Source organism: Fimicolochytrium jonesii (genome assembly GCF_025526975.1).
Source record: "Fimicolochytrium jonesii strain JEL569 chromosome Unknown EV422scaffold_2, whole genome shotgun sequence".
NCBI classification, from domain to species: Eukaryota; Fungi; Chytridiomycota; class Chytridiomycetes; order Spizellomycetales; family Powellomycetaceae; genus Fimicolochytrium; species Fimicolochytrium jonesii.
In genome coordinates this window covers 1,785,639-1,810,269 of record NW_026515669.1, presented here as the reverse complement: position 1 = coordinate 1,810,269, position 24,631 = coordinate 1,785,639, and the positions used below count along the sequence as shown (strand labels likewise).

The 24,631-nt window shown below is 54.5% G+C and overlaps 13 protein-coding genes across 13 annotated transcripts; 6 read left to right on the top strand and 7 right to left on the bottom strand.

The window, feature by feature from the left end:
* Window positions 1-141: 141 nt before the first annotated feature.
* EV422DRAFT_563991 (uncharacterized protein) lies at window positions 142-741 on the top strand (the record flags this gene model as incomplete). Its single annotated transcript, XM_053072142.1, has 2 exons — window positions 142-547; window positions 620-741. The coding sequence occupies 2 exons, from the start codon at window positions 142-144 to the stop codon at window positions 739-741; spliced, it is 528 nt and encodes a 175-aa protein (XP_052929649.1).
* A 505-nt stretch (window positions 742-1,246) lies between these two features.
* Window positions 1,247-5,069, bottom strand: EV422DRAFT_156665 (P-loop containing nucleoside triphosphate hydrolase protein). The gene is made up of 11 exons (XM_053064936.1): window positions 4,675-5,069; window positions 4,166-4,316; window positions 3,758-4,107; window positions 3,527-3,687; window positions 3,238-3,410; window positions 3,023-3,157; window positions 2,480-2,947; window positions 2,331-2,412; window positions 2,121-2,254; window positions 1,905-2,051; window positions 1,247-1,821 (listed from the first exon to the last, which is right to left on the bottom strand). Exons 1-11 carry the CDS (start codon window positions 4,872-4,874, stop codon window positions 1,450-1,452), a joined length of 2,373 nt encoding a protein of 790 aa, XP_052929648.1. The 5' UTR covers window positions 4,875-5,069; the 3' UTR covers window positions 1,247-1,449.
* Window positions 5,070-5,374: 305 nt separating this feature from the next.
* EV422DRAFT_515635 (ADP-ribosylation factor) lies at window positions 5,375-6,813 on the top strand. Its single transcript, XM_053069331.1, has 3 exons — window positions 5,375-5,868; window positions 6,045-6,137; window positions 6,211-6,813. The coding sequence occupies exons 1-3, from the start codon at window positions 5,721-5,723 to the stop codon at window positions 6,513-6,515; spliced, it is 546 nt and encodes a 181-aa protein (XP_052929647.1). The 5' UTR covers window positions 5,375-5,720; the 3' UTR covers window positions 6,516-6,813.
* A 331-nt stretch (window positions 6,814-7,144) lies between these two features.
* On the bottom strand, window positions 7,145-7,781 carry EV422DRAFT_563988 (yippee-like protein; the record flags this gene model as incomplete). The annotated part of the gene is made up of 5 exons (XM_053072141.1): window positions 7,145-7,225; window positions 7,298-7,307; window positions 7,388-7,486; window positions 7,551-7,594; window positions 7,668-7,781. 5 exons carry the CDS (start codon window positions 7,779-7,781, stop codon window positions 7,145-7,147), a joined length of 348 nt encoding a protein of 115 aa, XP_052929646.1.
* Window positions 7,782-9,273: 1,492 nt separating this feature from the next.
* On the top strand, window positions 9,274-10,380 carry EV422DRAFT_491424 (60Kd inner membrane protein-domain-containing protein; the record flags this gene model as incomplete). The annotated part of the gene is made up of 3 exons (XM_053067533.1): window positions 9,274-9,831; window positions 9,927-10,028; window positions 10,099-10,380. Coding segments are annotated over 3 exons (942 nt in total), but the record flags the coding sequence as incomplete, so codon positions are not given.
* A 515-nt stretch (window positions 10,381-10,895) lies between these two features.
* On the bottom strand, window positions 10,896-12,210 carry EV422DRAFT_617152 (uncharacterized protein). Its single transcript, XM_053073996.1, has 2 exons — window positions 11,482-12,210; window positions 10,896-11,405 (listed from the first exon to the last, which is right to left on the bottom strand). Exons 1-2 carry the CDS (start codon window positions 11,720-11,722, stop codon window positions 11,113-11,115), a joined length of 534 nt encoding a protein of 177 aa, XP_052929644.1. The 5' UTR covers window positions 11,723-12,210; the 3' UTR covers window positions 10,896-11,112.
* Window positions 12,211-13,620: 1,410 nt separating this feature from the next.
* On the bottom strand, window positions 13,621-14,374 carry EV422DRAFT_491611 (dUTP diphosphatase; the record flags this gene model as incomplete). Its single annotated transcript, XM_053067549.1, has 4 exons — window positions 13,621-13,680; window positions 13,759-13,829; window positions 13,909-14,120; window positions 14,283-14,374. 4 exons carry the CDS (start codon window positions 14,372-14,374, stop codon window positions 13,621-13,623), a joined length of 435 nt encoding a protein of 144 aa, XP_052929643.1.
* Window positions 14,375-14,760: 386 nt separating this feature from the next.
* Window positions 14,761-16,611, top strand: EV422DRAFT_563983 (iron hydrogenase; the record flags this gene model as incomplete). The annotated part of the gene is made up of 2 exons (XM_053072140.1): window positions 14,761-14,865; window positions 14,938-16,611. The coding sequence occupies 2 exons, from the start codon at window positions 14,761-14,763 to the stop codon at window positions 16,609-16,611; spliced, it is 1,779 nt and encodes a 592-aa protein (XP_052929642.1).
* Window positions 16,612-17,255: 644 nt separating this feature from the next.
* On the bottom strand, window positions 17,256-18,526 carry EV422DRAFT_563982 (uncharacterized protein; the record flags this gene model as incomplete). Its single annotated transcript, XM_053072139.1, has 8 exons — window positions 17,256-17,273; window positions 17,339-17,406; window positions 17,481-17,600; window positions 17,662-17,712; window positions 17,782-17,942; window positions 18,005-18,094; window positions 18,171-18,273; window positions 18,346-18,526. The coding sequence occupies 8 exons, from the start codon at window positions 18,524-18,526 to the stop codon at window positions 17,256-17,258; spliced, it is 792 nt and encodes a 263-aa protein (XP_052929641.1).
* A 189-nt stretch (window positions 18,527-18,715) lies between these two features.
* On the top strand, window positions 18,716-20,527 carry EV422DRAFT_156476 (ribosomal protein L5 domain-containing protein). Its single transcript, XM_053064935.1, has 2 exons — window positions 18,716-19,446; window positions 19,518-20,527. The coding sequence occupies exons 1-2, from the start codon at window positions 18,827-18,829 to the stop codon at window positions 20,053-20,055; spliced, it is 1,158 nt and encodes a 385-aa protein (XP_052929640.1). The 5' UTR covers window positions 18,716-18,826; the 3' UTR covers window positions 20,056-20,527.
* On the bottom strand, window positions 20,272-21,599 carry EV422DRAFT_563980 (endonuclease V-domain-containing protein; the record flags this gene model as incomplete). Its single annotated transcript, XM_053072138.1, has 7 exons — window positions 20,272-20,472; window positions 20,538-20,692; window positions 20,758-20,808; window positions 20,910-21,044; window positions 21,115-21,139; window positions 21,235-21,484; window positions 21,553-21,599. The coding sequence occupies 7 exons, from the start codon at window positions 21,597-21,599 to the stop codon at window positions 20,272-20,274; spliced, it is 864 nt and encodes a 287-aa protein (XP_052929639.1).
* Window positions 21,600-21,678: 79 nt separating this feature from the next.
* Window positions 21,679-23,578, bottom strand: EV422DRAFT_515603 (uncharacterized protein). Its single transcript, XM_053069329.1, has one exon. It carries the CDS (start codon window positions 23,210-23,212, stop codon window positions 21,989-21,991), a length of 1,224 nt encoding a protein of 407 aa, XP_052929638.1. The 5' UTR covers window positions 23,213-23,578; the 3' UTR covers window positions 21,679-21,988.
* A 260-nt stretch (window positions 23,579-23,838) lies between these two features.
* Window positions 23,839-24,529, top strand: EV422DRAFT_515601 (uncharacterized protein). The gene is made up of 2 exons (XM_053069328.1): window positions 23,839-24,091; window positions 24,174-24,529. The coding sequence occupies exons 1-2, from the start codon at window positions 23,992-23,994 to the stop codon at window positions 24,311-24,313; spliced, it is 240 nt and encodes a 79-aa protein (XP_052929637.1). The 5' UTR covers window positions 23,839-23,991; the 3' UTR covers window positions 24,314-24,529.
* The last annotated feature ends 102 nt before the right edge of the window (window positions 24,530-24,631 follow it).

Here is a 24,631-nt window from a genome sequence, read left to right as displayed (position 1 = left end):
GTCTTTTCCCATGACGCCAGCCGCAAGCCGCAAAAGGCTGAAAGGACAGCCCACTCTCTGTATAGATCAAGAGCTTCACCAAACGCAGCTACCCCGCCACTGGACCTTCGACCCATCCTTCAGTAAATTCGCCCTATAACAATGGGTCGAGATAACAACCAGCGCGGCAAAAAACGAGGCGGGGGAGGCCGCAATGATCAATCCAACCCCGCAAAAGTCGAGAACCGCGAAGCCTACCAGCGCATGAACTTCCTCTACCAGGCCGCACTGCTCATGAACACCGCCCCCCTCTCCCATTCCCCTTCCTCGCCGGATGTCACCTTGGCACCGGACTCCACTTCGACAGTAGAGTCAGCACCAAAGCAGGCGAGAGGGAAAGGGAAGGGAGGGGGAGATATGAGACCTCTCGCCCGGTTCTACGCGCAGACGTACCACGTGGTGCAGAAGAAACTGGTGTTGAGGTCGCATCCGGCGGTTAAGCGGACGTTTTGCAAGTATTGTAGGACTGTGTTGGTTGTTGGGGTTAATGCTGATGTTAAGTCTGCCGGTGAGGGATTTCGCTCGTTGCTGTGCTGAACGTATTGGTTTGGTGTTGTTGACTTTCCGGGTTGTTTTGTAGTCAAGGCGGGAACGAAAGGCGTGAAAACGACATGCAGGGATTGCGGGCGTGCGAGGCATCTCCCTGCTGATGCGAGCAAGTCGCTGTACGTTGACGGACCGGGCGCGGAGCAGGTTCCCTGAGGGCACATCGCAAGCATTGTAGGGGCTCGTATATCATCAAAATGCGACCTCGATTAGTCCTGCAATTCATGGTAGAGGACGCAACCCCGCCCCTCAGGCCGATTACATATCGCAGGCCCGTATAGTCGGCTGGGGACGTACAGAGGTCGGCGTAGCTGCAAGTACCCGACCGAACACCGGGTGGGTTCAAAACGTGCGAACCGACATCTGAAGTGGTCAGACCGCGGATATCGTCGGCGCAGATCGCAGACTAAGACGCTGGGCAGCTGATGCCCCACCAGTCGGGCCCTTGGTGATTTCATGTGGGGGGATCAATACCGACAATTCGCCACGGACATCGACACATTCCCTCGCATCGTGTTTATTCTCAGCCGCACGCTATGCCGCCCAATCAACCGATGGGGAACGTCCAGGCCTGCGTCTTAGTGGTATCCCGAGTCAGGGATTCAATGTTAGGAGGGCTCGTGCCAATTATGTGATCCCCATCTACCACACGTTCGCCCTGGGGTGGGCGACGGAGAGTGGAGCTGAGAGTATAATCCACACGTGTTCAGTCAATGCAACATAGATAGCTAGAAAAAATGGCTTCTCAAGCACAAGTTACAGAAAATGCAAATGTTCATAACAAAAAAAGATCCACAGAGGCGCTACAACGAGTCTGATTATCTCGCAAGAGCATGCGTCACAAAAAATGCCTATTCCCATCGCTCACGCAATCGAAATCGCTTCCCTGCCCCCCTCCCTCCCCCCACCACCCCCACTCGTCCCCTCATCCAACACCGAATTCACAAACTTCTCCACCGGATCCTCCCTATCCTGTGCCGCCATCTCGGTAACCATCAACAACTTCTTCACACCGATCGCCAGTCCCCTCGCTTCCACATCCGCGTTCCTCAGGGCGTCGATCGCGCGCCGGCGGTCGGTGTCGCTGAAAGTGGCAAGTTCGCGGAGGACGGTGTCGATTGCGGGGAGGGTGGAGATGTGGGGGGTGTAGAGGGAGGCGGCGAAGGCTTCGGTGAGGTCCATTTGGGAGAGGACGTGGCGTTGGTTTGTTGTCGCGAGGATTAGGAGGCGGTGGTTCTGTGATGTGTGAAAGAAATGAGGCGTTGGTGAGATGGGGATGAGGGATAATAGGATTATGGGTGCTGTGATTGATTTCATACCTTCATTGGCGGCTTCTTGAGCAGTACCATCAGCGTCTGCAAAACCGTATTCGAAAACCTAGGCCCAATCGCGACCCAGTCCAGTACGCGCTCAATGCTATCAATTACGATACAACTGAACTCTGACCGATGTGCGTCGTTGAAGATCTGCAAAAGAAATAATCCGTCAGGCAATCGTGCGCTGTGGGTATGTAAAGGGCGAAAGCACAATCGTACCTTGCTGATATGGTTCATCTTAGCCTGCTCCGTGAACCCGACCATGCTTTCCGGGGAGATGAGCTTGATGAAGGGGAAGTCGCTCGCCATGGCGATTGTGGCTGCTAGGGCGGTTTTGCCGGCGCCCGATGGGCCTAGGAGAGAAGATGAAAAGGTTTTAGAATCCATGAAACCACATTTCGAGGTTGCAGTCCGAATCCGCTTTCATACCGTGAATGAGCACGGAAACGAGAGGTGTACGTTTACTGCGCCTGACTTGTTCGATGAAGAGTTGGCCATCCGATAAGATGCGCTGCGGTGATATAGCAGTCAGCATTGCCGTCACCCGTCGCGACCAGCCTTTCGACCACCCCACTCACCTCGATATGCGGCGCATACTTGATAACCCCATTCGCAACACACTGCTGCAACTCCATCTCCGCCACCCCAAACGACGGATGCACCTCCTCCAACGCCAACATGAAGTCCTCCCTTGCCACTTTCATACTCTCATAATCCTGATCCACAGCAACCGACGCCCCAATCTTAATATGCCTATTAAACGAGAACGAACTAGCCGATTTGATCAACCCGGCAATCTCGGCCCCCGAGAAATTCTTGGTGCGTTCCGCGAGTTCCTGCAGGCTGACGTCGTGCTCGAGGAGCTCGTGGGTGCGCATGCGCGCCGTGTGGACGTTGAGGATCTGGAGGCGGCCTTTTTCGTCGGGGAGGTTGATCTCCATGTGGATCTCGAGACGGCCGGGGCGGATGAGGGCTTCGTCGATCATGTCGAGGCGGTTGGTCATGCCGATGATGAGGATGTTGTTGAGTTGTTCTACGCCGTCCATCTATGGGTGCGGGGTTGAGTGATGGCAGTAAGCTGCATGTTCGAGCGTGGATGCGTGACGAATGAGGGAGCTTACTTTGGACAGCAGCTGGTTGACAATAGAGTCCCCAACACCTGTTCCATCGTTCTTCGACCCACGCTGTTTGCAAATAGCATCCAACTCGTCGAAAATAATGATATGCAATCCGCTCTCTTCCCCTTTCGCCTTATACTATGTGCAAAAAAAAGCAATTCAGCCTCGCTCGAATAGACCGACTATTCCTGTCTTAAGGACCAAGCATTGAGACCGACCTCCTGTTCCGCAGCTGCGAACAGCTTCCGGACGTTCTCCTCAGACTGTCCGACGTATTTGTTGAGGATCTCAGGTCCGTTGACGATTTGTGGTTCGCGGGCGTTGAGCATTTTGCCGATTTGACGCGCCATGAGCGTTTTACCCGTTCCCGGTGGTCCGTATAAAAGGATACCTGGCGCGAAGGAGTCCAGTTTAAAGACCATGATGGAGCATTGGCGGGCAGACACTACAGACAGCTGACTCCGCAGATGCCTCCCAAAATCGCATGTCATCAGTCATGACACTGACCTTTGACGTGCTGAATCCCAAGCTTTTCGACGATAGATGGCGGGAAAATCCTAGACGCAAAAGCCCTCCGGAAGATTTGCGAAAACTCATGGTCAAGCCCTCCAATCCCCAAATCCTCAAAGCTGAAATTCGGCTGCAGCAGAGCGTTTGGAGCAGCAGACCTAGCGCCGTAACAACTTTTAGCTTTCTATCTTTGTCCGATGGGTTAATGACTGATCTTTCACCACTGACTTCTTCTCTCCCTTCAACTTGATCGCCGAGTCGCTCGCTTTCACAAAGTGGATGATCGTTTGGTTGAGGAAGATCCCACGGGACAATCTTGCAGCAGCGCCTGCACCCTGTTGCGTCCCGCTCGCTGTGCTCGCCACACCCATCTGTCCCGCCCCGCTGCCGGCGATTTGCTCAAAGTCCACTGGGGTGATCCCGACGACTTCACACAACAGATCCGTGCCGTGGAAATCAAAGTTGACCGTTTGGCCGACTGCGAAGATCTGCCCGTCGAACGATGCGCGGAAGATCTGTTCCATCTCTTGGACGTTGAAGAGCTCTGCTGTTTCGAAGTTTCTTTTCAAGAAGCCAACCTGTATCGTCGCGTTAGCATGCACTTCTGGGATGCTGGGCATTGAAGGTCATCCCCACCTGAAGGTCGATGGTCCCCATGAAACAGTTTGGGTTCTCCTGCGCCGGATCGAAGGGCCACACACTGACTTCCTGATTCAGCGACAGAGACCCGAAACGCCGATGGAACAATGTCGTGAAGATCTCTCCGGGAGGTACGGCATCGCTGGTTCTGTTCATAAAGGGACGACGTAGGTCGGTCAACTATCAAAGTTCATCAACCATCAACCATCAACCATTGACCATCAACCCATCAGTGACCATCCAAACACTTCAACATCAACCATCAACGATTCATCAACCATCTTCAACCAGAAAGGTTAGCGGCGCCTTGCGCCTTTGACGAGATGTGGCTCGCTTCGCTCGCGACGGCGTTCGCTCGGTCTCCCAGACTCACCCATGGCTAGCCTCTTTCAAGCATCCCTGCGTCTCGCTTCGCTCGTCACAGTCCACAGTCGCAACTCTCTCTCGCTCCCACGCTCCCTTTGCCCGCCGCAGACAACCACCATCGCTCGCTGTCGCTCATTTACCTCACGTTGAACGCGTAATTATCCTCCAACAGAACAAATCTCGCATTCGGGTCAATATCTCTCGGGTTAACAAACACACAGTTCGTCCTCGCCATGGCCTCGTTTGGCGACTTTGCAACCCTCAATCGTGGCTGTCCTCTAAGACTACCGCCCCCTCCTCCGGAAGTAGCCACCGCTGGGCTGCCGTATGGGCGACTCATCTTGGGGGTATGTGTCGGTGATGGTTCGAAGAGCGAGGTGCTGTGGGTTTTGATAAGGGAGATAAAGGGAGGGCCTGCCGCTGCTGAGATTGGAATGGGTTCTTTTACTTCGAAAGGAGCAGTGGTAATTGCGTGGGAAAATGGGTCTTTGGAGTCGTGATGGGCCCAAACGTTGCAAGTTGCAAACAGTCAACGTGGACGGCAAACTCCAAGTTCAAGAAGCGTGGCAAGTCATGACACACAAGTGACAACGCGCCACATAAGCCTCCCAGCCGCCACGTCCGTCATCATCAACAGATTCTGGCACTAAGGGACTAGGGAACAAGAAGTCACAGCATTCCACCACATGCGCAGGACGGCGGCGGCAGGGCGGTGACTTATTCCTCCATCTGTTTACAGTACCATTCATTGCGTTTGCGGCTCGCTAGGAACGCCCAGAAGACCCGCCGCCAATAAACCCTCCTTCGCATTCTGCAATCTTAATCTGCAAACCCCAAACACACAGGTATGTATGTGCGGAACGCTCGGCTAGGACAGCATCGCTGGGGAGGCGCGAGCGGGGCAACCGCTGGAGGACAGGAAGGAGGTTATGATTCTTGGAGCTCCGGCGCCAAGGCACTTCGTTTTAACGATAGGATTGCCCCTTCGCGATTGCTATGCACATCTCCGCCAAACGCTCAAAATCTCCGCGTTCGCATTCCCACCGCACCTCACTAATCCTCAATACCCATCTCGTATTTCCTTCACAGCTCGGACTCCCTCCCACCGTCCGTCTACAACCCATTCCGTCTAACCCAACAAAGCAACGAACTCCCCGATTTACCCACTCAGTAACGCAAAAACAAGATGGGTCTCTCCTTCTCGAAACTCTTTGCGGGCCTATGGGGCCACAAAGAGATGCGGATCTTGATGGTGGGTCTTGATGCCGCTGGTAAGACCACTATCTTGTACAAGCTGAAGCTCGGTGAGATTGTTACGACGATTCCTACTATTGGTGAGTGCCGATTTGTTTTTGTCAGGGTTGGAGCGGTGATCTAGGTCTTTTGAGGGGAGGAATCCGCGAGGGTGGCGGTATTTTTGTACATGGCGGAACCCCAATTTTTACTGTGTGGTCGGGGACCTGAAACTGGATAAGGCAAATTCGGGCTCACATTGTTCCGTTTTTGAAAGGTTTCAACGTGGAAACGGTCGAGTATAAGAACATCAGCTTTACCGTGTGGGATGTCGGAGGTCAAGACAAGATCCGTCCTCTGTGGAGACACTGTAAGTCCAATTCACTCCCATTCATTCACCACAGCGACCATTGTCTAACCCACCTATCCCCCCTCTCCCTCAGACTTCCAAAACACCCAAGGTATCATCTTCGTCGTTGACTCCAACGACCGCGACCGTGTCGGCGAAGCGCGCGACGAGCTCCAACGAATGCTCAACGAAGACGAGCTCCGCGACGCCGTCCTGCTTGTATTCGCCAACAAGCAGGATCTGCCCAACGCCATGACCGCGCCCGAAATTACCGACAAACTCGGCCTCAACGCCCTCAGGCAACGCCAGTGGTATATCCAGGCGACCTGCGCGACGACTGGGGATGGGCTTTATGAGGGGTTGGAGTGGTTGAGCAATATGTTGAAGAAAAGGGGTTAAATGGGGAAATTGCAGATTTGATGTACAACGGAAATGGTGGAAATGTTTGAGATGGGGAGTCCGTGATGTGTGAAGATGTGGAGGAAACTCTCTGTTTCCCACCCTTGTTTATCATCGTGGTACCCCCCCTCCATTCACAAAGAAAAAGCAAAAAAGACATCTTTTTAAACCGAAACTCTCCGTGGCGTGTCTCTCCGTTCACCTCCTCTTTTTTTAAGAGCGATGCACCTCGTCACCGTCTCTTGTCCCCCATATCTGTGCAGATCCCTAATGTACTCGATGCTTCAAATAGAGTTGTTTCTTTACTGCAACAGGCCTGGATGGCATATTTCAATGGGGTTCCGTGAAGAGAATGTATCTACGAACCAGCGCATAACCTCATACCGCTCACAAGATAAACCAGAAAACTTAGATTTCATATCAAACAAAAACTGCTGATCGGAGAGTACGGGGATCAGCGAAAAGAAAGGCCAGTACAGTAGCCTTCCCATACGAGCAAAACTGGCGTGCGTAACTACAAAACAAAACAATAAACAAAACTGAGAGTGGAGAAGGCGTGAATGAGATGGCGAAAGGGGAGAGAACAGTCGGGGGTCGTACGGAGATGATAACTGATGAAAGGAAAAGCATCATATGACTTCGCAGACGAGTTGCCGCTCGAGGATGAATTTGCCTTCTTTGTATTTTTGGCTGTCTTCGTGTGCGTGTTCCTGATGGGATTGATAGCTGTCAGTTGGGAAGATCTAGCGCGTCATCAGCGTCGTAGCGAGGATGGGACTCACGTATTTCCATCTGATGAGTGGGGATACGAAACGTCGGTATCAGCAGATGGGTTCGCGGGTCCATAGATGCATTAAGCGATAGTCACATACCCGACAAGCGTCTGACACGCGGTGCAGAAAATGTCCTTGACGGTGTGGACGCCTGTGGTCATGGTTGCTGTTCGTAGATCGCCTTCAATCACGTTCACCCTATGAGATGCTTTAGGATAGAGCAAACACCGAAGAGAAACCATTACTGGGAGGTGTTGCTTACACACTCTGCAAAAGATACGCCCGCCCGGTCGTTCCCTGAAACGCCTGAAACCAAAAGCCCAAAAGGAATCAATCCCAATCCCAATCGCAAACAAAAATTCAAAGTATGTGTACACACCTTTGACACGATATCCTCGGTAGTCGCCATATGCGTCTTGCATTCCGAGCAGCCGAATATGCGGCTGTTGTTGTGGGTCGGTGTGTCTAGGTAGCGTTTGAATATGATTCCCATTTTTGATGGTGAGGTGTGGATGATGCGGTTTGTGGACTTCGGGGAGGACGTGGAGTTAGCGATTGTGTATGTTTTCACGATGGGGAGGTAGTTCTCTTACGTAGACTGGAATCCGGCTTTGCCTTTTGAAATCGTACGTCCTTTGCTTCGTACGTCCCTTTCGGCGCCGCGGTAAGTTATCGCGAAAAACTCAAACTCCGGCTCCAAAAAAGGACGGAAAAGAGCCCACGTTTCGCTTATCGACTAACGCCGTGTCAAGGCTGAATAATCCACTTCGGAATACAGTCGGCTACCAGCGTATGCTTTTTGGGTAGGAGTGGTATACTTTGCGTTGAAGCACTACGAGCTCGCTATCTACGTTGCCTGGGAGAGCGAGGCAATCGTGGGGTGTTCTTCGGCGAGGGTCGTGCGGGTTTCCTAGAGTGTTATGAGCAGTGCTGTAGACGACGGTGCTGTGCAGGAGTGGTGATATGTTTTTCTCGCATAGACTCTGCGAGGGCAGGCTGCGTGGGCAGTTGAGAAAGGGGGGTCATGGGGAAGGGCAGCGGGAATTTGGAGAGGTGATGACACACGCCGATGGGATGATTTCCGACTGGAGAACACGCTGATTCACCCGCATTGACAGGGCTGCTCCATTTTGCAAGCGTACTGTCGAAATCTTGCGACGACGGAAAGTTCAAAAACTCGCCATTTCTTTGCAAGGTGCAAGTTGCAACGTCGTGGTTAGCGACACGCAAGCCGAAGCCTATCCTGAGCACGGCAGCAGCTTGCTAGAACACAGGCGGCGTCCCTGCCTGGACTATTCTGCGAGCGTGTACAGCAAGAAGTCACCGGGCGAAAAAGTCGTCCTTCACACGGCTCAAGAAGGAGATCGTCCACCTCCCCTTATACCTGTGACAATTAGGACACAGCTACGAACGCCATGTTGAAGACTAGTGTGTCGCTGCTGCGCTCAGCAGTGGGTCAAAGTGGACCTCAGTTTCCCAAAGCCGGGCAAAGGTAGATGCCGATTGCCTGACTTGCTCGCGATCGCACTTGGCTAACTGTGCGTTTTTGTTTCAACAACAGGGTCATCACGTCGCGGATCAACGTTGTCAGCCGGAATGTCTCCTCGCTCCAGCGGATAGAAAGTCGGTCTCGATTGTTGTTTGTTGGGCTCGGCGCACGAAATGTAACACCCGATGCCGGAGCGTTCGCGGCTTCCTCCCGAACGTATTTCTGGTCCTCAAAGCCCAAAGAGGCCGTCGTCGCCCCTGACGTCGTACCCGTACCAACACCACCGACAGGCGCTGTCCCTCCTCCAGCGACTGTACAGGCCACCGCACCTGGGGCGGCACCATCACCATCACCAGCACCACCAGCCTCGCCTTCACCGATTGTGGAAACGACCGTAGATGCGGGCCAGGCAGCCTCCACCGCCTTCAGCGCAAGCAGCACAACCCCATCCTTCATCGTCGACCCCACCGTCCTCGACACCACCACAACAACCCTCATCGACACCGCAACAACCCAATCAACACTAACAGCCATCACCCACATCGGCGACCTAAAACTCATCGGCCTCGCAAGCAACTGGACACCCTCCGGCTGGTGCCAAAAACTCTTCGAGGCCGTCTACGTAACCACTGGCCTCCCCTGGTGGGCCAGCCTAATGGTCGGGACCATCCTCCTCCGCGTTGCCTTACTCCCACTGACACTAAAAGGCCTGCGCGCCGGCGCCATCCTGCACAACATCTCCCCGCAGACGGAACCGATCAAAGCCGAGATGATGCGCGCGAGCGCCAACAAAGATATGGTGGAGCAGACCCGCACGAGGCAGAAATTGTTGAAATTGCATGAGGACGCGGGTGTTAGCTTCTTCTCACCGTTTTGGGGTGTTATCCAAGGACCCGTGGCGTTGTTTGCGTTCTTGGGGATTAGGAAGATGGTTGCGGCGCCTGTACCCGGGTTAGAGACGGGCGGTGCGTTTTGGTTCACGGATTTGACTGTGGCGGACCCGACTTATATTTTGCCCCTGGCTGCCGTGGTGGGATTGATGGCCACTTTGGAGGTGGGTTTACTCGGAATAAGCTTCGTTGTGGGATTTTTTTTGATACCGATGGGAAGTTCCAACCTCCTTCTGATTGTTCGGTTGTTCCGATTTAGCTCGGCGCCGAAAGCGGAGGCCGACCCATGCCCAGCGGAATGCGCAACTTTCTCCGCGCCCTCATGGTCGGAGGGTTCTTCTTCACCGCCCAACTCCCCGCGGTAAGTGCTTTCTTTCCCCTTTCCGCCTCCCGGTCCCACCGCACTAATCCCCATCCCATCCTCCTCTTAGGCCGTCTTCATGTACTGGATAGCCGCGAACCTAATCTCCCTCCTCCAAGTCCTCGCCGTCAACAACCCCACCATCCGCGCCAAGTACCTGCACATCCCGCCCATCGACAAGAACGTCACGCCCAAACGGCAGACGATGAGCGCGCTGGCGAAGCTGGGAGTGTCCGATGCAAAGTGGATGGTGAATAAGGCGGCGGAGGAGAGGAGGGTGCGGGAGGAGTATGCGCAGAGGGCCGTGGAGAGGATGAAGGCGAAGGCGGCCGGGCTTAGAAGGGATTGGTAAGATGTGGAAGGTGTGTTCGTGGGTACAGTTACCCGATTCGAGGGGGGAGATGTTGGGAGCGGGTTGAGACTTCTGCTCATAGCTTTGGACCGACGGAAGTGCGTGCGGTAGAGCCGCTCAATTATTATAGAAGTATACTAGTTCCGCGGTATATGTACCGTATCCACACAGTTTCTGTAGCTGAATAGAGCGTGCCTAAGAGCGTCATTGGAAACGGGACATAAGCTTCCCGGTGGCATGCGAGCATAAGGAAATAATATGAACCAAGCAACGTTTACCGTTTACTTCTCGACATCGTCCTGCACCCAGCATGATTGAACGGAATATCAGTCCGGATCGAATCGTTTAAGACGGTCGTAGCGTTGGACGCGGGAGGTGGAGTAGCGCTTCATCCCCCAGGTACCGCGCCCGTAGGGATCAGAACGCTGTGTTGTCGAACGGCCAACACCCGGTGCAGCAGACACATGTCACAGGAACGTCAATTCATTATAGAGAAGAACCAGCTTCCGGGTGGTCTCCGAGTCATCTAAACTAAGTACAGTATGTGTAAGGGGCAGGTGGGGTGACTATTGTGTAATCTAGATTATAGCGACGGTGTATGTATCGTGCGGATGAGGACGGGTCCCGATGCTTACGGGTATCTATGTATGGTGCATATGGCGCTGGGGGCGGGATGTGGGCGGCGGTTGTACGGCGAGGGAAGGGGATTGACTCCCCAACGACCCTCGGTTATTAGTATCCGCCCAATTTGCAGAACCGCATCGCGTCGTCCTGCTCAAACCCTTGGCTCTTGACCAGATCATCCAAACACGCCACCAAGGACTCCTTAGTCGGCGCGCGGATGGTCAGTTTCTTCTTAGGCGTGTTCTTCTCCCACGGCAGCGCCTTTTTGTGCTTATGTGCGAGCGCGACGAGTTTCGCAAACAGCTTGTCGAAGCACGGCTTGCAGGTGCTGACGGCGGTGCGGCCGAAGCTGGAGCAGGCGGTGAAGGCCGCGAGCGCGGCGCCGAAGGTCACAGGGGCGGCTAAGAGAAGGGATGGAAGGGGTCAGAAATGTGTTTGGAGGTTTGTGGTTTGAAAACGAGGATATGTGAGACTCACCCATGATGGTAACAGCAAAGCATGTGGCAGCCTTGGCGATCTCCAGCGCGCACTTGAAGCCCGTGAAGATCGTGCATTGGCCCGGCGCGCGGGTGGCGAGGTCCGAGCGCGCGCTGACGGCGACGGCGGTGGTGTCGTCGGCGCCGTCGTCAAAGTCGAGACCGTTGAAGACGATCTTGTCGGCGGATGCGACTGCGACGAGGGCCGCGAGGAGGGCGAGGAGGAAGAGGTGGGTGCGCATGGTTGTGATGGTACGAGGAGGAGGAGGTGGTGTGCGTGGTGATGGAATGGGAGTGGGGATCTGTGAACGCTCAGGGATTTATACTATTTTTCTGGGCTGAGCTACCGAAAAGGGGCGGATCGCAAAGCCAACGGAATCATACAACAAAAAGTAATGGGCACCCCCGGAAAGCCCCCCTTCCCGACGAAATCGAACGTGCGTGCCACCCAATACTCACAAGTGGCGTACTGCGCGGTGGGGTAATTCCAACATCGGGAAACTACTCCGACAGCCCCGACCTACAAAAAACACGCCGAAGGACCTCCGATAAAGCGTATCCTTCACGGTCGGACATGGGGCACGACTCATCAGATTTTTGGCAATCGAAGGTGGCGACTCTCCGAGGCGAAGCTACGAGAGGTCGGAGATAGAAGAGATGTCCGCCTGACTGTCCTGACGGCAAGGAAAATGAGCCTTCATGCGCGAAACGTTCGCGCAAACCGTCGCCGCGGCGGCTGCTATCTCGCTCTAGACATTCGCTCTTAGACAAGTAAAAATTTCACTGTCATTCGCCTTCGTCGGGGGGAATCATCTCCGGTGGTTGGTTCACGCGTCTCCCACATGAACCGAAGGGTGGGTACTCAGGGTTTCCGAGAAGCTGGAATCCGGAATACTGTCAGTGGCGTGAACTGTCAAATGTTTTTGCATCAGGACCTGATGGGTCAGGGATGGGTGGCAGACCCTCCCACGCAAGGAGGCCTTACTAGGAAGTTGAATCGAGCTCTCAAAACAGCCCTGCAAAGGTTTTCTTGGGAGACTCAATAGCTGCCAGTGGAAGCGAAACAAATGCTGTTCTTGGGGGTTGACCCACCGATCGTTTATTCTCTGAGTAGCTATCTGGCTGCACCAGCACAGATCATCCATCCGAAGGAGAAGTGACGGCTCTCTAGGCTCATGTTCTTCACGGTCGACAGCTCTTCCTTCCTGTTCTTCATGGAGAGGTCCCGCCTTTGGAGGACACTGAGACCCGCCACAGACCCGCCGTTGGTCACAGCTGGTGAAACTTCTTCCTCTTCGTGCCGTCCAACGAGACTGTCCAGTCCAATCAAAACCGCATACTCCGACGCCATGGTGATCATTCTGGCGGCGACAATGTCTGTTTCGTCCTCAAGGTCGATCTCTCTCGTCATCATCAGAAGAGTCGTCACCGGCTGCGCCATTCTTGTCTGGCTGTCTGCATCTGCTCGCCCAGCCAGGGATGCGAATACTGATGTCATACCATAATTCAATGCAATAATGAACGTTGCTGAGTGGATAAAGCATCGCTACTTTCCTTTGTGCTCTGCGCGCATTGCACTCTGCGGTGGGGACTGGGCCAAGATGTTCCCACAGTGGTCGAACCTTGCATGAAAGTCAAAGCGCAGACCTGGAAAGAGGGGAATGTCCATAATTCTACAGCACGCCCTGCCCGACAGCAGGCTTTACCATCCCGGGTTGGAACGTCTCGTGTTCGCAAGCCTGGAATACGGGGTTTTGTGGATCATGAACGCTTGAGTATGATAGTTTCAGCTGGCGTCAATGAAAGGTAAACGAAAGGTGATGTGACGAGGAGAACGTCGATATGGGAGTGGACCCGTGGGACAGCCAGTTGGATATAGTGTCCAGCTCAAGGGGAAAGCATACACTAAGAGTGAGAGCTCAGTGCCCGCGGTCGGACGCAACAGAGCTGCCGCCGAGGGGGAATTGCAAGCCATCGCAAGCGTTAAATGTAAAGATTGCTCAATTTTCGCTTCGCACGTTTTTATGTTAAATACGATTCGAGCTCGCTAGTCCAACTAAACTATGTACAATACGTAAGGGATGTACGCCTACGCCGTCGTCCTTTTGCAACCATATCGTTCAACCAACAATGAGTTAGCTCACAACGACACGCCTGTTGATCCGAATCCCCCGGCGCCACGGACCGTCTCCTCAAGATTCTGTGCAGTGGTTATATGACAGGGTTAGACTGACGATGTAGAGAATGAGCATGCTGTGCGAGAAAGTAGAGTCCATACCTCGACCTCCATCACATCGGGCGTCACAATCTTCTCCAGCACCAGTTGCGCGATCCTGTCACCCTCCTTGACTGTATTCGAAAATAAGAGAGTCAGCACAGTCCAAAATGGAATACGGCATTGCGAAAGCAAAGACGCCAAATAACATACTTTCAAAAGGGTTCTCGCCAAAGTTGAACAACACAACACCCAGAGGTCCCCTGTAGTCTGCATCAACGACCCCGGCACCGGTATCGATAAAGTGCTTGACGGCCAACCCGCTGCGAGGTGCCACGCGGCCGTAGGTTCCTGCGGGCACGGCGATGGAGATGTCGGTGGGGACGACGGCGCGGTTGTGGGCGGGAATTACTACGTCCTTTGCGCTATGGGATAGGATGAAGCTCAGGAATGGACTTTTCAACAAGACCAGGAACAGTGTCGACTCCGCAGTGCCCAAAGACCACAACCGCATCACAAAACAAACGTTCGCTGTTGCTCAAATTTACTACTCGCACCGCTCGCCCTCCCATCGCAACCCAACGCACCTGTAAAGATCATAACCAGCAGCGAACGCGCTTCCCCTAGTAGGCAACCTGGCCTTCTCGCTCAGACGCTTGACGAGTAACGGGGCGTACATGGGAGTGGCTTGAGCAGCGGCGGGCTCAGCACTGGTGGTGGTGGAGTCGTTCTTTGCCTTCTTGACGGTGATGGCGGGCGGGGTAAACTCGTTGTCGTCGGTACGCTTGACGGGGAGGGCTGTTTCTGGGGCGGCGACGGTTGGCTCGGGGTTGGTCATAGCTGCTGGTTGAGGAAGAGTATGTGGAAGCGAGAAGGGTGTATGTAGTATCTATGGGTGCTTGTGAGAGCGGGAAAAAGGAGGAAGGGAGTCTGTCTGGCTGGACATGGCCGTGGGATCGCGCGCATTGGGGAAGCATGTCCGATCGCGGCGTCTTCGAGTCTCTCCCCAATTCACCTCGCACTGACAACTACAGACAGACAACAAGGCACACTCACCTTCTCATAATGGGCTTCTCGGGTGCAGTCACCCTCACCGACCTCAACGACTTCATCACCCCCTCCCAGGCCTGTATCAAGCCAGTCGAAGTCAAGAAGAAGGCTAATGACCAGGTAACCGTCGTTGACAGCATTACAAATACACCTACACTGCCCGAATACTCACAATGGACACCCCTTCCACAGTCGCAGATACGGATAGACGACACAGGCGGCTACTACGAGGTCTCCCGGGACGGCGACGAAACGAAACTCGAAACAGCTTCCATATCGCTCAACGACTGTCTAGCATGCAGCGGGTGTATCACCTCCGCGGAGAGTGTACTGATCACAATGCAGAGCCATAAAGAGCTCTATGATGTTCTAAAGGCGAACAAAGAGGCGGAGGCGAACGGCGGAGTGGTGTCGGCAGGAGAAGTGGCGATGGAGGTGAATGGCGAGGAAGCACCTCAGAGACCACAATTCCGCACGGTGGTCATTTCGGTCTCGCCGCAGTCGCGAGCGTCGTTGGCAGCAAAGTATAACATCACGCCACTGGAAGTGCACAAACGGTTACTGTGGTTCTTCAAATCGTACCTGGGTGCACACTATGTCTTCGACACGGCCTTCTCGCGCGATTTCGCGTTACTGGAGAGCGGAAGGGAATTCGTCAAGCGGTACAGACAATACCGCGGAGGGGGTGCAATAGGATTGCAAAGCCCCCTATCGACGTCATCACCACCCTCACCACCTGCCCCACTCCCCATGCTCGCCAGCGCCTGCCCGGGCTGGATCTGCTACGCCGAAAAAACGCACGATCACATCATCCCTTACATCGACAGCACCAAATCCCCTCAACAAATCATGGGCTCCCTCGTGAAAGACTACCTCGCGCGGCAAGTCGGCCACACCTCGCCCGCGCAAGTCTACCACGTCGCCGTGATGCCCTGCTACGACAAGAAACTCGAAGCGTCCCGCCAGGATTTCTACAGCGACCTGTATTCCACCCGCGACGTCGATTGCGTGATCACTACCGGCGAGGTCGACCAGATGCTAGCGGAACATAACATGCACCTCCCCGATATCCCCGCCCTACCACTGGACGACAGCCTGTTCACGAAAGCCGTCATGCACTCGCCGGCCGATAACTACAACCCAATGGCTATAACCGCCCTCATCGACGCACCCATATTAGCGGGAACAGAAGGCTCCTCATCAGGCGGCTACCTCTCCTACATCCTCCGCTACGCCGCCTCCGAGCTGTTCAACATCCAGCTGTCCCTCGAGGACGTCGAAGCAGGCACGAACGGCGTCGAGATCCGCCCGGGACGAAACCCCGATTCGAAGGAGTACCTGTTCTACCTCCCCACGGATACGGAAACGCCCGTGCTGAGGTTCGCGATCGCGTACGGGTTTAGGAATATACAGAATCTGGTGAGGAAGGTCGATGCCCCTGCGTCCGCTTCGGCAGCGACGGGGACAGGGACGGGGATGCGGGGCGCTGTGAGGAGACGGCGGGTGGGTGCGGCGTCTGCTTCCACTGCGGCTGTAACGGCACCATACGACTACATCGAAATCATGGCCTGTCCCTCTGGCTGCATCAACGGCGGCGGGCAGCTCAAACCACCCACGCCCCCTCCCTCACCCATCCCAACCACCACCCCCACCAACCCCCGCGACTGGATCAACCTAACCGAGCAAGCCTACCGCAGTGTCGCGCGCACAGGCGGCGTGCAGCCCCCGGATAGAAACGCGGCGGTGGATCTGTTGTATGAGACGTGGTTGGGTGGGAGGGAGACGGAGAAGGCGAGGGAGATGCTGCATACGCGGTATCGGGCGGTGGAGAAGACGGATGTGAGTGGGTTGGCTGTTAAGTGGTAGAGGGAGCTGTGTGTCTTGTGTAGATAGGGCCAGCGAAAGTTTTTCTTTGCAATTTGACTATTATACACTATAGATGTCCCTCATGTTATTTGCAGTCTTGTACGCTGTAAAAAAAAAAAGGGGGTGGTGCATATCTCATGCCCGGCGTGCGCTCACTGTTGCCAGACATCATCATCCAGCTGCCAATTTCCCTCTTCATTCTCGCATACGGGGAAAAAAAAAAGAGACCAACGGCCTGGGGTGATTGCGGGACACCATAAGTTTGGGGCCCGCATTCTTTTGGTGCCCCACACCCACTTCAGGCATCCTCCACAGTTCAATTCACAAAGGCACTCTCACGTGTTTCGTAATAAGCATAAAATGCATCCCATTGCTCTACGGTTTACATAGATGCGTCTTCAAATGCTTCTCAGAAACAACTCAATGTATCAATGTCATACGTCAGAACCCGAACAGCAAAAACGGCCAAAAGGTCATCATAATAGGGATAGGCCATACCCAGCAAACGGTGTAAGGCTTCGCTCCATGGTATATACCACCATCATGGGATGGGAGGAAAGCCGGGCATCTTGCTGCTTCCTATGAAAGTCCATGTCCCTCCGTCAAGGATGCCGACTGTGTCTCCGCAGGTAAGGCTCTTGACCTCAATCCTTCAGCATCGTCTATGCGCCAATCGTGGTCGGTTGGATGTCCGTGCGACATCATACTGCGCCGTGTGTTGACCTACCTTCAGAACCTCCATCCGACCCGTGCTTTCCCTGATGCGTCGCTCGATAGACCGCATTTCGTCAAACACTTTTTCGAGTCAAAACAAGAAGAATCGGATCAAGCGGCCTGCATTATCGTAGCTCCGAAGTTTCACATCTTACCCCATTCTGCAACCCCATCCGAGTTCTCGTCATTGCTGATCTCCTGGTTCTGGAACTTGGAGTGACCCTGCGCTTCTTCGGTGTCGCGGCGTAAGGTATCCTGCGTTCGTTGGCGAATCTCTGGAAACGACACGTTGAAGGCCACCGTCGCGTCGTCCTTTTCGTCATCTACGACCCGAACCTGTATGCTCCGCAGCTAATCGTGCCGCGGCCTCCTTATACTCCGTCCAAGCTATGCGACGAACCCAGGATCAGTTCTCATTCCGTTCCCAGCTGCTCCATGCGAGTGCAAGGTCATCACCTCTGTCAAGATCAAGTATAGATCTCTCCACCATCTCAATCGCGTCCTTCTGCACACCCGCATCGTCGCTCTTCTTCCATTCATCCAGGGCCTGGCGCAAGAGCTGTTCCTGAGCTTTCATCACCTCCTTCAATGACGTCCATCGAGCTTCGCAGCGGTATCTGTCCAAGTCGTATGAGCGATACAGGCGACGCTGGTGGGAAAGCCACGTACGATTTGAAACCTGAGAGTCTGCGTCCGATCGCGCTGATCGGCGAGACGGACGTCTCCGTGCCATGTTTCGTTGCTGTAATCCGTTATATGGACTTCCAGGCTACATCGGAAGGGTTAAGCAGCGAGATCTTCGGCCGATTTGTGTCTCCGCGTACGGTTCGTGAAGCGACGCTCACTCGTGAATCACTCTAACGTTTTCCTCCACGCGCGACTGAAGCTGCTCCTGCTCAATCCTCAAGTTCTCCAGGTACGTGCTCTGGTCTCTCAAGGCATATTCGGCTTTGCGTGCAGGTCGGTGCGGTTAGCAATCCCGTGGGAAAAATCCTCGGGGTGATAAAATCGAGCGCATACCTTGCGCAATCTTTTCCAATATAGCTTCTCGGCTATCCGCCGCCGGGATCAGGGCAGACGTGGCTGTCGTGCGGAGCTTCTCCAGGAAGCTTCCCAGGTCAAGTGGACCGCGCCTTTGTCGTCGCTGACGAGGCGCAGAGCTCACGGGGACCAAGGAAACTACTCCGTTGTCGAAGTCCATGCTGAACGAGGCGAGAAAGAACTAGTGCGGTGGGAAGAAGAAAAGCAGCTATACAGCCTAGCGAAAGTGCTTATGATATGTCTCTATCACGAGGTTTATGAAACTGCAGATGGGGAGCAGGAAGCCAAGTGCAATGTTGCAAATGGAAACCAGAATGGAAACGCCTTTGCAGGACGCGAGCTGGTTTTTCTCGTTCGCAGAATCTGAAATTTGAAGCTGCTCCCAAACAACAATCCTTCCTGGCCACGATCTAAGGGCTTCGACGAACAGAAGCAACTAGACAGCAGACCGAACTTCAGTATGGCGTCCATAGCTCGCGGCTGCAAGCTGCGGTCTCTGCCACGGCGGTCGCCAATAGCACCATTCCAGTCGTCCCCATTACGAAGCTTTGCAACCGCTGTGGAAACCCCCTCCTCGCTATCAGACACACCCGCCGTTCCACCACCAGCGCCCGAAGCCTCACCCAGCCCTCAGTCGATACCAGTATCCCGTCCCCGCCTCGAAGAGCACTACTACAATTCCCTCCTGGAAGATCTCCTCGTGCTCACATACGATCACAGCTCGGCGCACGCCTCGCTCTCGCACCTCGCCACACAGAAGGAATGGCAACGCAGCCTGCCGCCTAACCCGCTGCAGGCGCTCTACTCGGTGAAGGTCGAGCAGCTGCCGACATACCCGGGTTCCGACACGGTGACGAACCTGCTGACCCTGGAGAATGCGAAGGTCAAGGAGGTGGTGCTGAAACGGGTGTTTAGGCGGGGTTCTTTCAACCCGATCGATTATACGACGGTGGCGAAGGAGAGGTTGTTTAGGAGGGAGGATGCGCCGCCGCCGCCGCCGTACTCGCCGTTGCCGTCGAGAGTGCCGATTGTGTCGAGGGTGGTGTTGAGGATTTGGGACGAGAGTGCTGTGCAGAACAAGTAAGAGATACCGCCGACAGACTTTCGATGTACTCCACAGACGAGAGACTGACCCTACACTCCATTTTCAGAATGGTCCTGCTATCAGCCATCATGTCCCTCCAAGCCATCTCCGGCGTGCGCGCCGAACCCATCTTCGCAACAGCCGGCGACGCGGCCAAGAAGATCCGCGCCGGAATGCCGCTCGGCGCCCAGGTCGAGCTCCGCGGCGTGCGCATGTACGAGTTCCTCGACAAACTCACCCAGACCGTGCTCCCCCGTCTGCGTGAATGGAACGGGATCAACCCTGTCGGCGACGACAACGGGTCCATAACCCTCCGCCTCCCGGGCCCCGCCGTCGGTTACTTCCCGGATATCGAACCCCATTTCGACATGTACCCGAAGCTGTTCGACACGGACATCGTTGTGCAGACCACGGGAAAGAGCGATTGGGAGACTGTCATGTGCTTGTCGGGGTTCCAGATCCCGTTCTTGGAAGAGCGGGTTGTGGCGAAGGAGAAGGAAGAGGCGGATTCTAATGACCCGTGGGCCAAATTTAGGAAACCGAAGACGAGGGAGGAGAGACAGGCTATGGCTGAGAAGGCAAAGAAGGCGGGTTCCAAGAAGTAGGGAAACCCTCCATGGTCCACAGAGTCATGCATGTAGTGATGGCTATAGCGGGTACACGGCTTTTACTCCGCGCCCAGGTTTTCTTTACATACACATTATATATTTGGAGCCCGATGCAATGGCTGGCTATCAGCGTCAACCTAGAAATTACGCCTGCATGCAAATGTCTATAGACAAGAGATATTAGCTACCACCCCACACTGGACATCCTCCATCTCACACTTCAGATTTCTTAACAGCAGCTTCTCTCTCCACCGCCCTAACTACCTCTCTACTCGCATAATCCGCCGCCCTAATCGGCTCTGGCACTCTAAAAACACTACACCACGCCGTCAACTCCACCGACGTCCTCAACGAGATCCGGTGTCCCGGAGAGACAAACACCGGGTTGGCGGCGTCTGATGTTGCTCGTAACGCCTACGAAATCGGGAAATGGATTCAATCGTGCTGTGGCAGGCTTTTGTTTGGAGGCACAGACTTACAGCTCCATAAACCTCCCCCGACGCTTCACCCACGATCGGAAACCAATCCCCGGCTTTCGTCAGATGTTGCTTCGACATGTCCTTCATATTCCGGAGGACAAGGTTCTCGGAATCGATTTGCAGGAAGTTCTTGGCGACGCCTATTGCTGGGATGTCTGTCCATGGTAGAGGTGTAAGAGATGGGGTCGACCCACTCAGGCCCCGTGAGTGTACAACTCACCAGCAAGCACGCCGACATGACATGCCAGGCCGCATTTCCGGGGATGCAGAACTAATAATCACAAGAGATATCAATATCTCCCTCGATCAGCCAATGCTCATATCAGGTGTTCCAACGGCCCTGTCCCCTCGCTCCCCCCTCCCCCCTCTCACCTCCATTCCCATCAATCATCAACACCTGCGGCACCACCTCCGGCAGCGTATCCCGCACCTTCTGCAGCATCCTCAGCAGAATCGGCGCTTCGCGGAACGCGAGGTAGGATGGTATATACGGCGTGTCGAGTGTCACTGTAAACATACACCCGGCGTTAAATGAACTCCAATCACCCCTCCTCAGCAGTCCTCAAACTTCCCGCACCTTTTTGACAATCCACGTATACTTGCTGTCCGCAAAAGCGCCGCTCAATCAGCACTGAATCCTCGTCAATTGAGCCCACCATCCTCCGCCACCTAAACACAACATCCCACTCAACCCTACCTCCATCCCTGGTACACTCAACACGACAAGACACCCGATAGCCTCATCCGTGCCCTCGAAGAACGACACATCCATCCCGGCAATGTACTTCAGGCCGGGCCACGGGTTGGTATCCGCGTCGCAACCACGAGCCTTGCAGCCGCCGGCGTGCGGTGTGTGTTGGACGAAGGATGGTGATGATTCTGAGGGAGGCGGGTGGAAGGAGAGGACGTCGTGGGAGATGATGCGGGCTGTGAGGTCGGTTTGCTGCCTGAAACGAAGATGCCTGTTTTCAGAAGGAGTGTATAAGGGAGGTAGTGAGGGCGGCGGTTGACGTACCTGTTCCACTCTTCTTGGAGGGCAGCTGCGTCTATTTGGGTGGTCATAATCCTTTCCTTGGTTCTCGTGAACGGGTTGTGCGGAGAAAGGTGAAGGGGTAGGAAAGCAATGGGAAAGCAGTCGAGGCTTGAGGCGCGTTGGCTTCGCGTGTCGTGAGCATGCAACGTTGAACGAGTGACAACTTCCAGGTTCTTCTTTCGCATGTATTTACTCAGAACATTCGACAAAGTGCGCAGAGTCAGCCCAGGAACCGTATATGATTGATTACAAGGGAGGCTACATTCCCATCGTGTATATATAATCATCTATGGATTGCGGGGAACTGGGGGATACGAGGGGTATGGATGGTAGCTGGCGGGTGATGCATTGCGGAATGACGGATATGGTGTTCAGGTTGGTGGGAGGTAGCATTGATAATGGAGAAAATGCATGTTTCTCATTCCGATTTCGGCTTCTTGCTCGACATCTGACTCATGAGGCCCAAGATAGTGTCGACATCACCGCCTTGTCTCCGCGGAGGTGCATTTGAACGGTCGGTAGTGGATGACGACTCCGTTGGGGGCACTCCAAACGGCCGTCGACTCGCATCCACCGGGAGCTGTCCTATCAGCCTATCAATGCTCCTTCTTGGAAGCCCAGACTGTCCAGAAACCGGAGACATTCTCGACACGTTCTCCACAAAAGTGAGCTGAATCTGGGGACGGGCTTTGTCATCGAACGCAGCTTTATCGACCACAAACTCGACCAAGTTGGACCGCTCCTGTTGGCTACTGTAGGCGCCATCACCGCCCTCGCCGACGATGCCATCGTACGCGGGTCGTTTCTCGTTCCGGAGGATGGCGACGTGGCCGCCGACACCGACCGCGAAGACGCCGCCTCGGGCGATGGGGTTGAGGTAGCGACCTTTGACAAAGTGGGGTTTGTCCTCGTCTTGCACGAGGGTGTTTTCGGGCGTTGTGTTGTGGAAGTGCGGCGGGTGGACTTCGATGGCTGCGGGGTGGTTTCGGCCCATGGTCGGCTTGTAGACTGAGAGGTAGTATTCCCACTTTTCGCCGGCGGCTTCTTTGAGATACTGAGGACGGATTTCGCGAGCGAGTTGGAGTAGCTTCCGCCATTGTTTCGGCGATAGGTCCATCAAGCTCATGTCTGGTGGTGGTCGTCGGTTCTGCACCTTCTCCGCCTCTGCCATCCCACTCGATCCCTCAGGCTTCTTCGTCGCCTGCACTTTCGGTGCAAACTTCATCCGGCCAGAATCCTCATCCCTCGCAAACGAGTCCATCGCCTGCTCCCTCGCTCGCGGCACGCCAGTCGTCACCGGCGTAATCTCACTCCACACCTGCATCAGCTTCACTTTTTCCGTCGCGGGCTTTACGACCGCATATTTTGTCCAGGGATGGTCGTGGCTCTCGACCTGAATATTTTGGTAAGAGAGCGAGTGTTCAAGTTTGTTGGTCTGAACTCCGCTTATCTCGACATACTTTGGTAGGTCGGGAACTATCGGTGGCGGGATGTTATGCTTGAGACCATAGTTCCCAGTGATGCGATCGGCGACTGGTGCTGTTAGGATTTGAGGTGCGGAGTTGATATGTGGTAGGGTTTCTAAGGAAGCGAAGGCACTTCGGCGGAAAAGGTTGCCGAAGCTGCTCTGTGTCGCAGACATTATAGCGGACGCCACAGAGAACTTTTGGGGGATGGGGCTACTGCTGATCGTTGTTCCTCACGACGCTGGCAGCAATACCGTACCGACCACGGTGGGCGGCGACCAATTACGAACCAGATTGATCAAACTCCGTTGCCAATCTAGACAGAGAGAGCTGAGGCACGATGCTATTCGAAGATGCTTCCGCCAATAGTGTTGCTTCCGTGCAAATGGCCTTGTTGAATGCGATGCTTCGTCGTCGGCCATTGCTGGGCATTACTCGCAGTCTAGCAACCCCTCGCCACATGCCAAGCCACGCAAGCCTCTCGCAAACGCGTTCGTAACGGCGTTTCTGAACTCCGCCCATGAAACACGGAGATGAAACCGAGTTGCCCCCCCCCCCCCCCCCCCATCGCTCATTCGAGGGACCTGCTTCAAGACGCTCTGCATGGGGCTCAGTCCATTGCCAAGACAGCAGGAAATGCACAGAATGCGGGATTATCCATGCCCCTGGTTAATTGCAACCTCTTATGGACGATGACGAGCGCACAGCCAATCGATACTGAGACATGGTCCTTGTCCCTGATGGGATCCTGTCGCCTTCCCGCCGGCATCCGCTCATGTTCCATGTCCAATTTCGAAATGGATGTTGCGGTGAACATGCGCAGTAAGCGTTGGCGAGGCCATCTTTTAAAAGCGAGCTGTGCTTCCGGAAGGCCCTCAGAGTAAATCAACGCAATCCAACGGAATCGCTGCTGCAACTCAACTCGACTCAACCCACCACCAACACAACAACAACCATGCAATTCAAGGCCATCATTGCTCTCGTCTTGCCTCTTCTGGCCATAGCCGCGCAAGCAGCGCCTGTACCGCAGGCTGTGGAAAGCAACCTCAACACAGGTGAGAAAAACGGAAGCACATTACATCGAGAGTTGTCGTTATTTTGTAACCATCCGTCCTAAACCAAATCCCAATCGCGCAGAGGAAGCAGCAACAGGAAGCGTCGATATCCCCCTCATTGCCTCCACGGACCCAGCCACCCTCGAGGCACCCGCCGCCGTCGAGGTGGCAGCGTCGTCGTCCACGGCAGGAGACGACAGCCAGCCTGCTTTCTCCGACTAGAGGAATGATTAGATTACACGCACACTCCATCAGCACATACCGAGCCACGCACCATAGCAAAGTTGGCACACTGCCTGCTGGCATATTTTGGTGAAAGGAGTACCAGATATAGTTTGTAGATAGCAATAAAGTGTGCGGTAGAGCCATTTGTACATGTCATGTAAATACCTGAAGTTTTTGTAATCAGAAGACGATCTATGTCGCTGCTTGCATCAATTGACTTGCCTTTTGCCTTGCCATCTTCTACTAACGGAAAACTGTCTGGGTTGTTTTCGTGGTCGGTTCCGGGGGCGGGACATGCCCGAATGCGCAGTCTTT

What these genes read in the sequence shown, in the direction of transcription:
- EV422DRAFT_617152 (XM_053073996.1), bottom strand. Translation starts at nt 11,722, where the DNA reads ATGCGCACCCACCTCTTCCTCCTCGCCCTCCTCGCGGCCCTCGTCGCA. An exon ending in CTTTGCTGTTACCATCATGG is followed by an intron (nt 11,406 to 11,481) that starts GTGAGTCTCACA and finishes CCCTTCTCTTAG; the next exon opens with CCGCCCCTGTGACCTTCGGC.
- EV422DRAFT_515635 (XM_053069331.1), top strand. Translation starts at nt 5,721, where the DNA reads ATGGGTCTCTCCTTCTCGAAACTCTTTGCGGGCCTATGGGGCCACAAA. An exon ending in TACGACGATTCCTACTATTG is followed by an intron (nt 5,869 to 6,044) that starts GTGAGTGCCGAT and finishes CGTTTTTGAAAG; the next exon opens with GTTTCAACGTGGAAACGGTC. An exon ending in CCGTCCTCTGTGGAGACACT is followed by an intron (nt 6,138 to 6,210) that starts GTAAGTCCAATT and finishes CCTCTCCCTCAG; the next exon opens with ACTTCCAAAACACCCAAGGT.
- EV422DRAFT_156665 (XM_053064936.1), bottom strand. Translation starts at nt 4,874, where the DNA reads ATGAGTCGCCCATACGGCAGCCCAGCGGTGGCTACTTCCGGAGGAGGG. An exon ending in TGGGATTCAGCACGTCAAAG is followed by an intron (nt 3,411 to 3,526) that starts GTCAGTGTCATG and finishes CCTTCGCGCCAG; the next exon opens with GTATCCTTTTATACGGACCA. An exon ending in TCAACCAGCTGCTGTCCAAA is followed by an intron (nt 2,948 to 3,022) that starts GTAAGCTCCCTC and finishes CCGCACCCATAG; the next exon opens with ATGGACGGCGTAGAACAACT.
- EV422DRAFT_156476 (XM_053064935.1), top strand. Translation starts at nt 18,827, where the DNA reads ATGGCGTCCATAGCTCGCGGCTGCAAGCTGCGGTCTCTGCCACGGCGG. An exon ending in GAGAGTGCTGTGCAGAACAA is followed by an intron (nt 19,447 to 19,517) that starts GTAAGAGATACC and finishes CTCCATTTTCAG; the next exon opens with AATGGTCCTGCTATCAGCCA.
- EV422DRAFT_515601 (XM_053069328.1), top strand. Translation starts at nt 23,992, where the DNA reads ATGCAATTCAAGGCCATCATTGCTCTCGTCTTGCCTCTTCTGGCCATA. An exon ending in GGAAAGCAACCTCAACACAG is followed by an intron (nt 24,092 to 24,173) that starts GTGAGAAAAACG and finishes CCAATCGCGCAG; the next exon opens with AGGAAGCAGCAACAGGAAGC.
- EV422DRAFT_515603 (XM_053069329.1), bottom strand. Translation starts at nt 23,212, where the DNA reads ATGTCTGCGACACAGAGCAGCTTCGGCAACCTTTTCCGCCGAAGTGCC.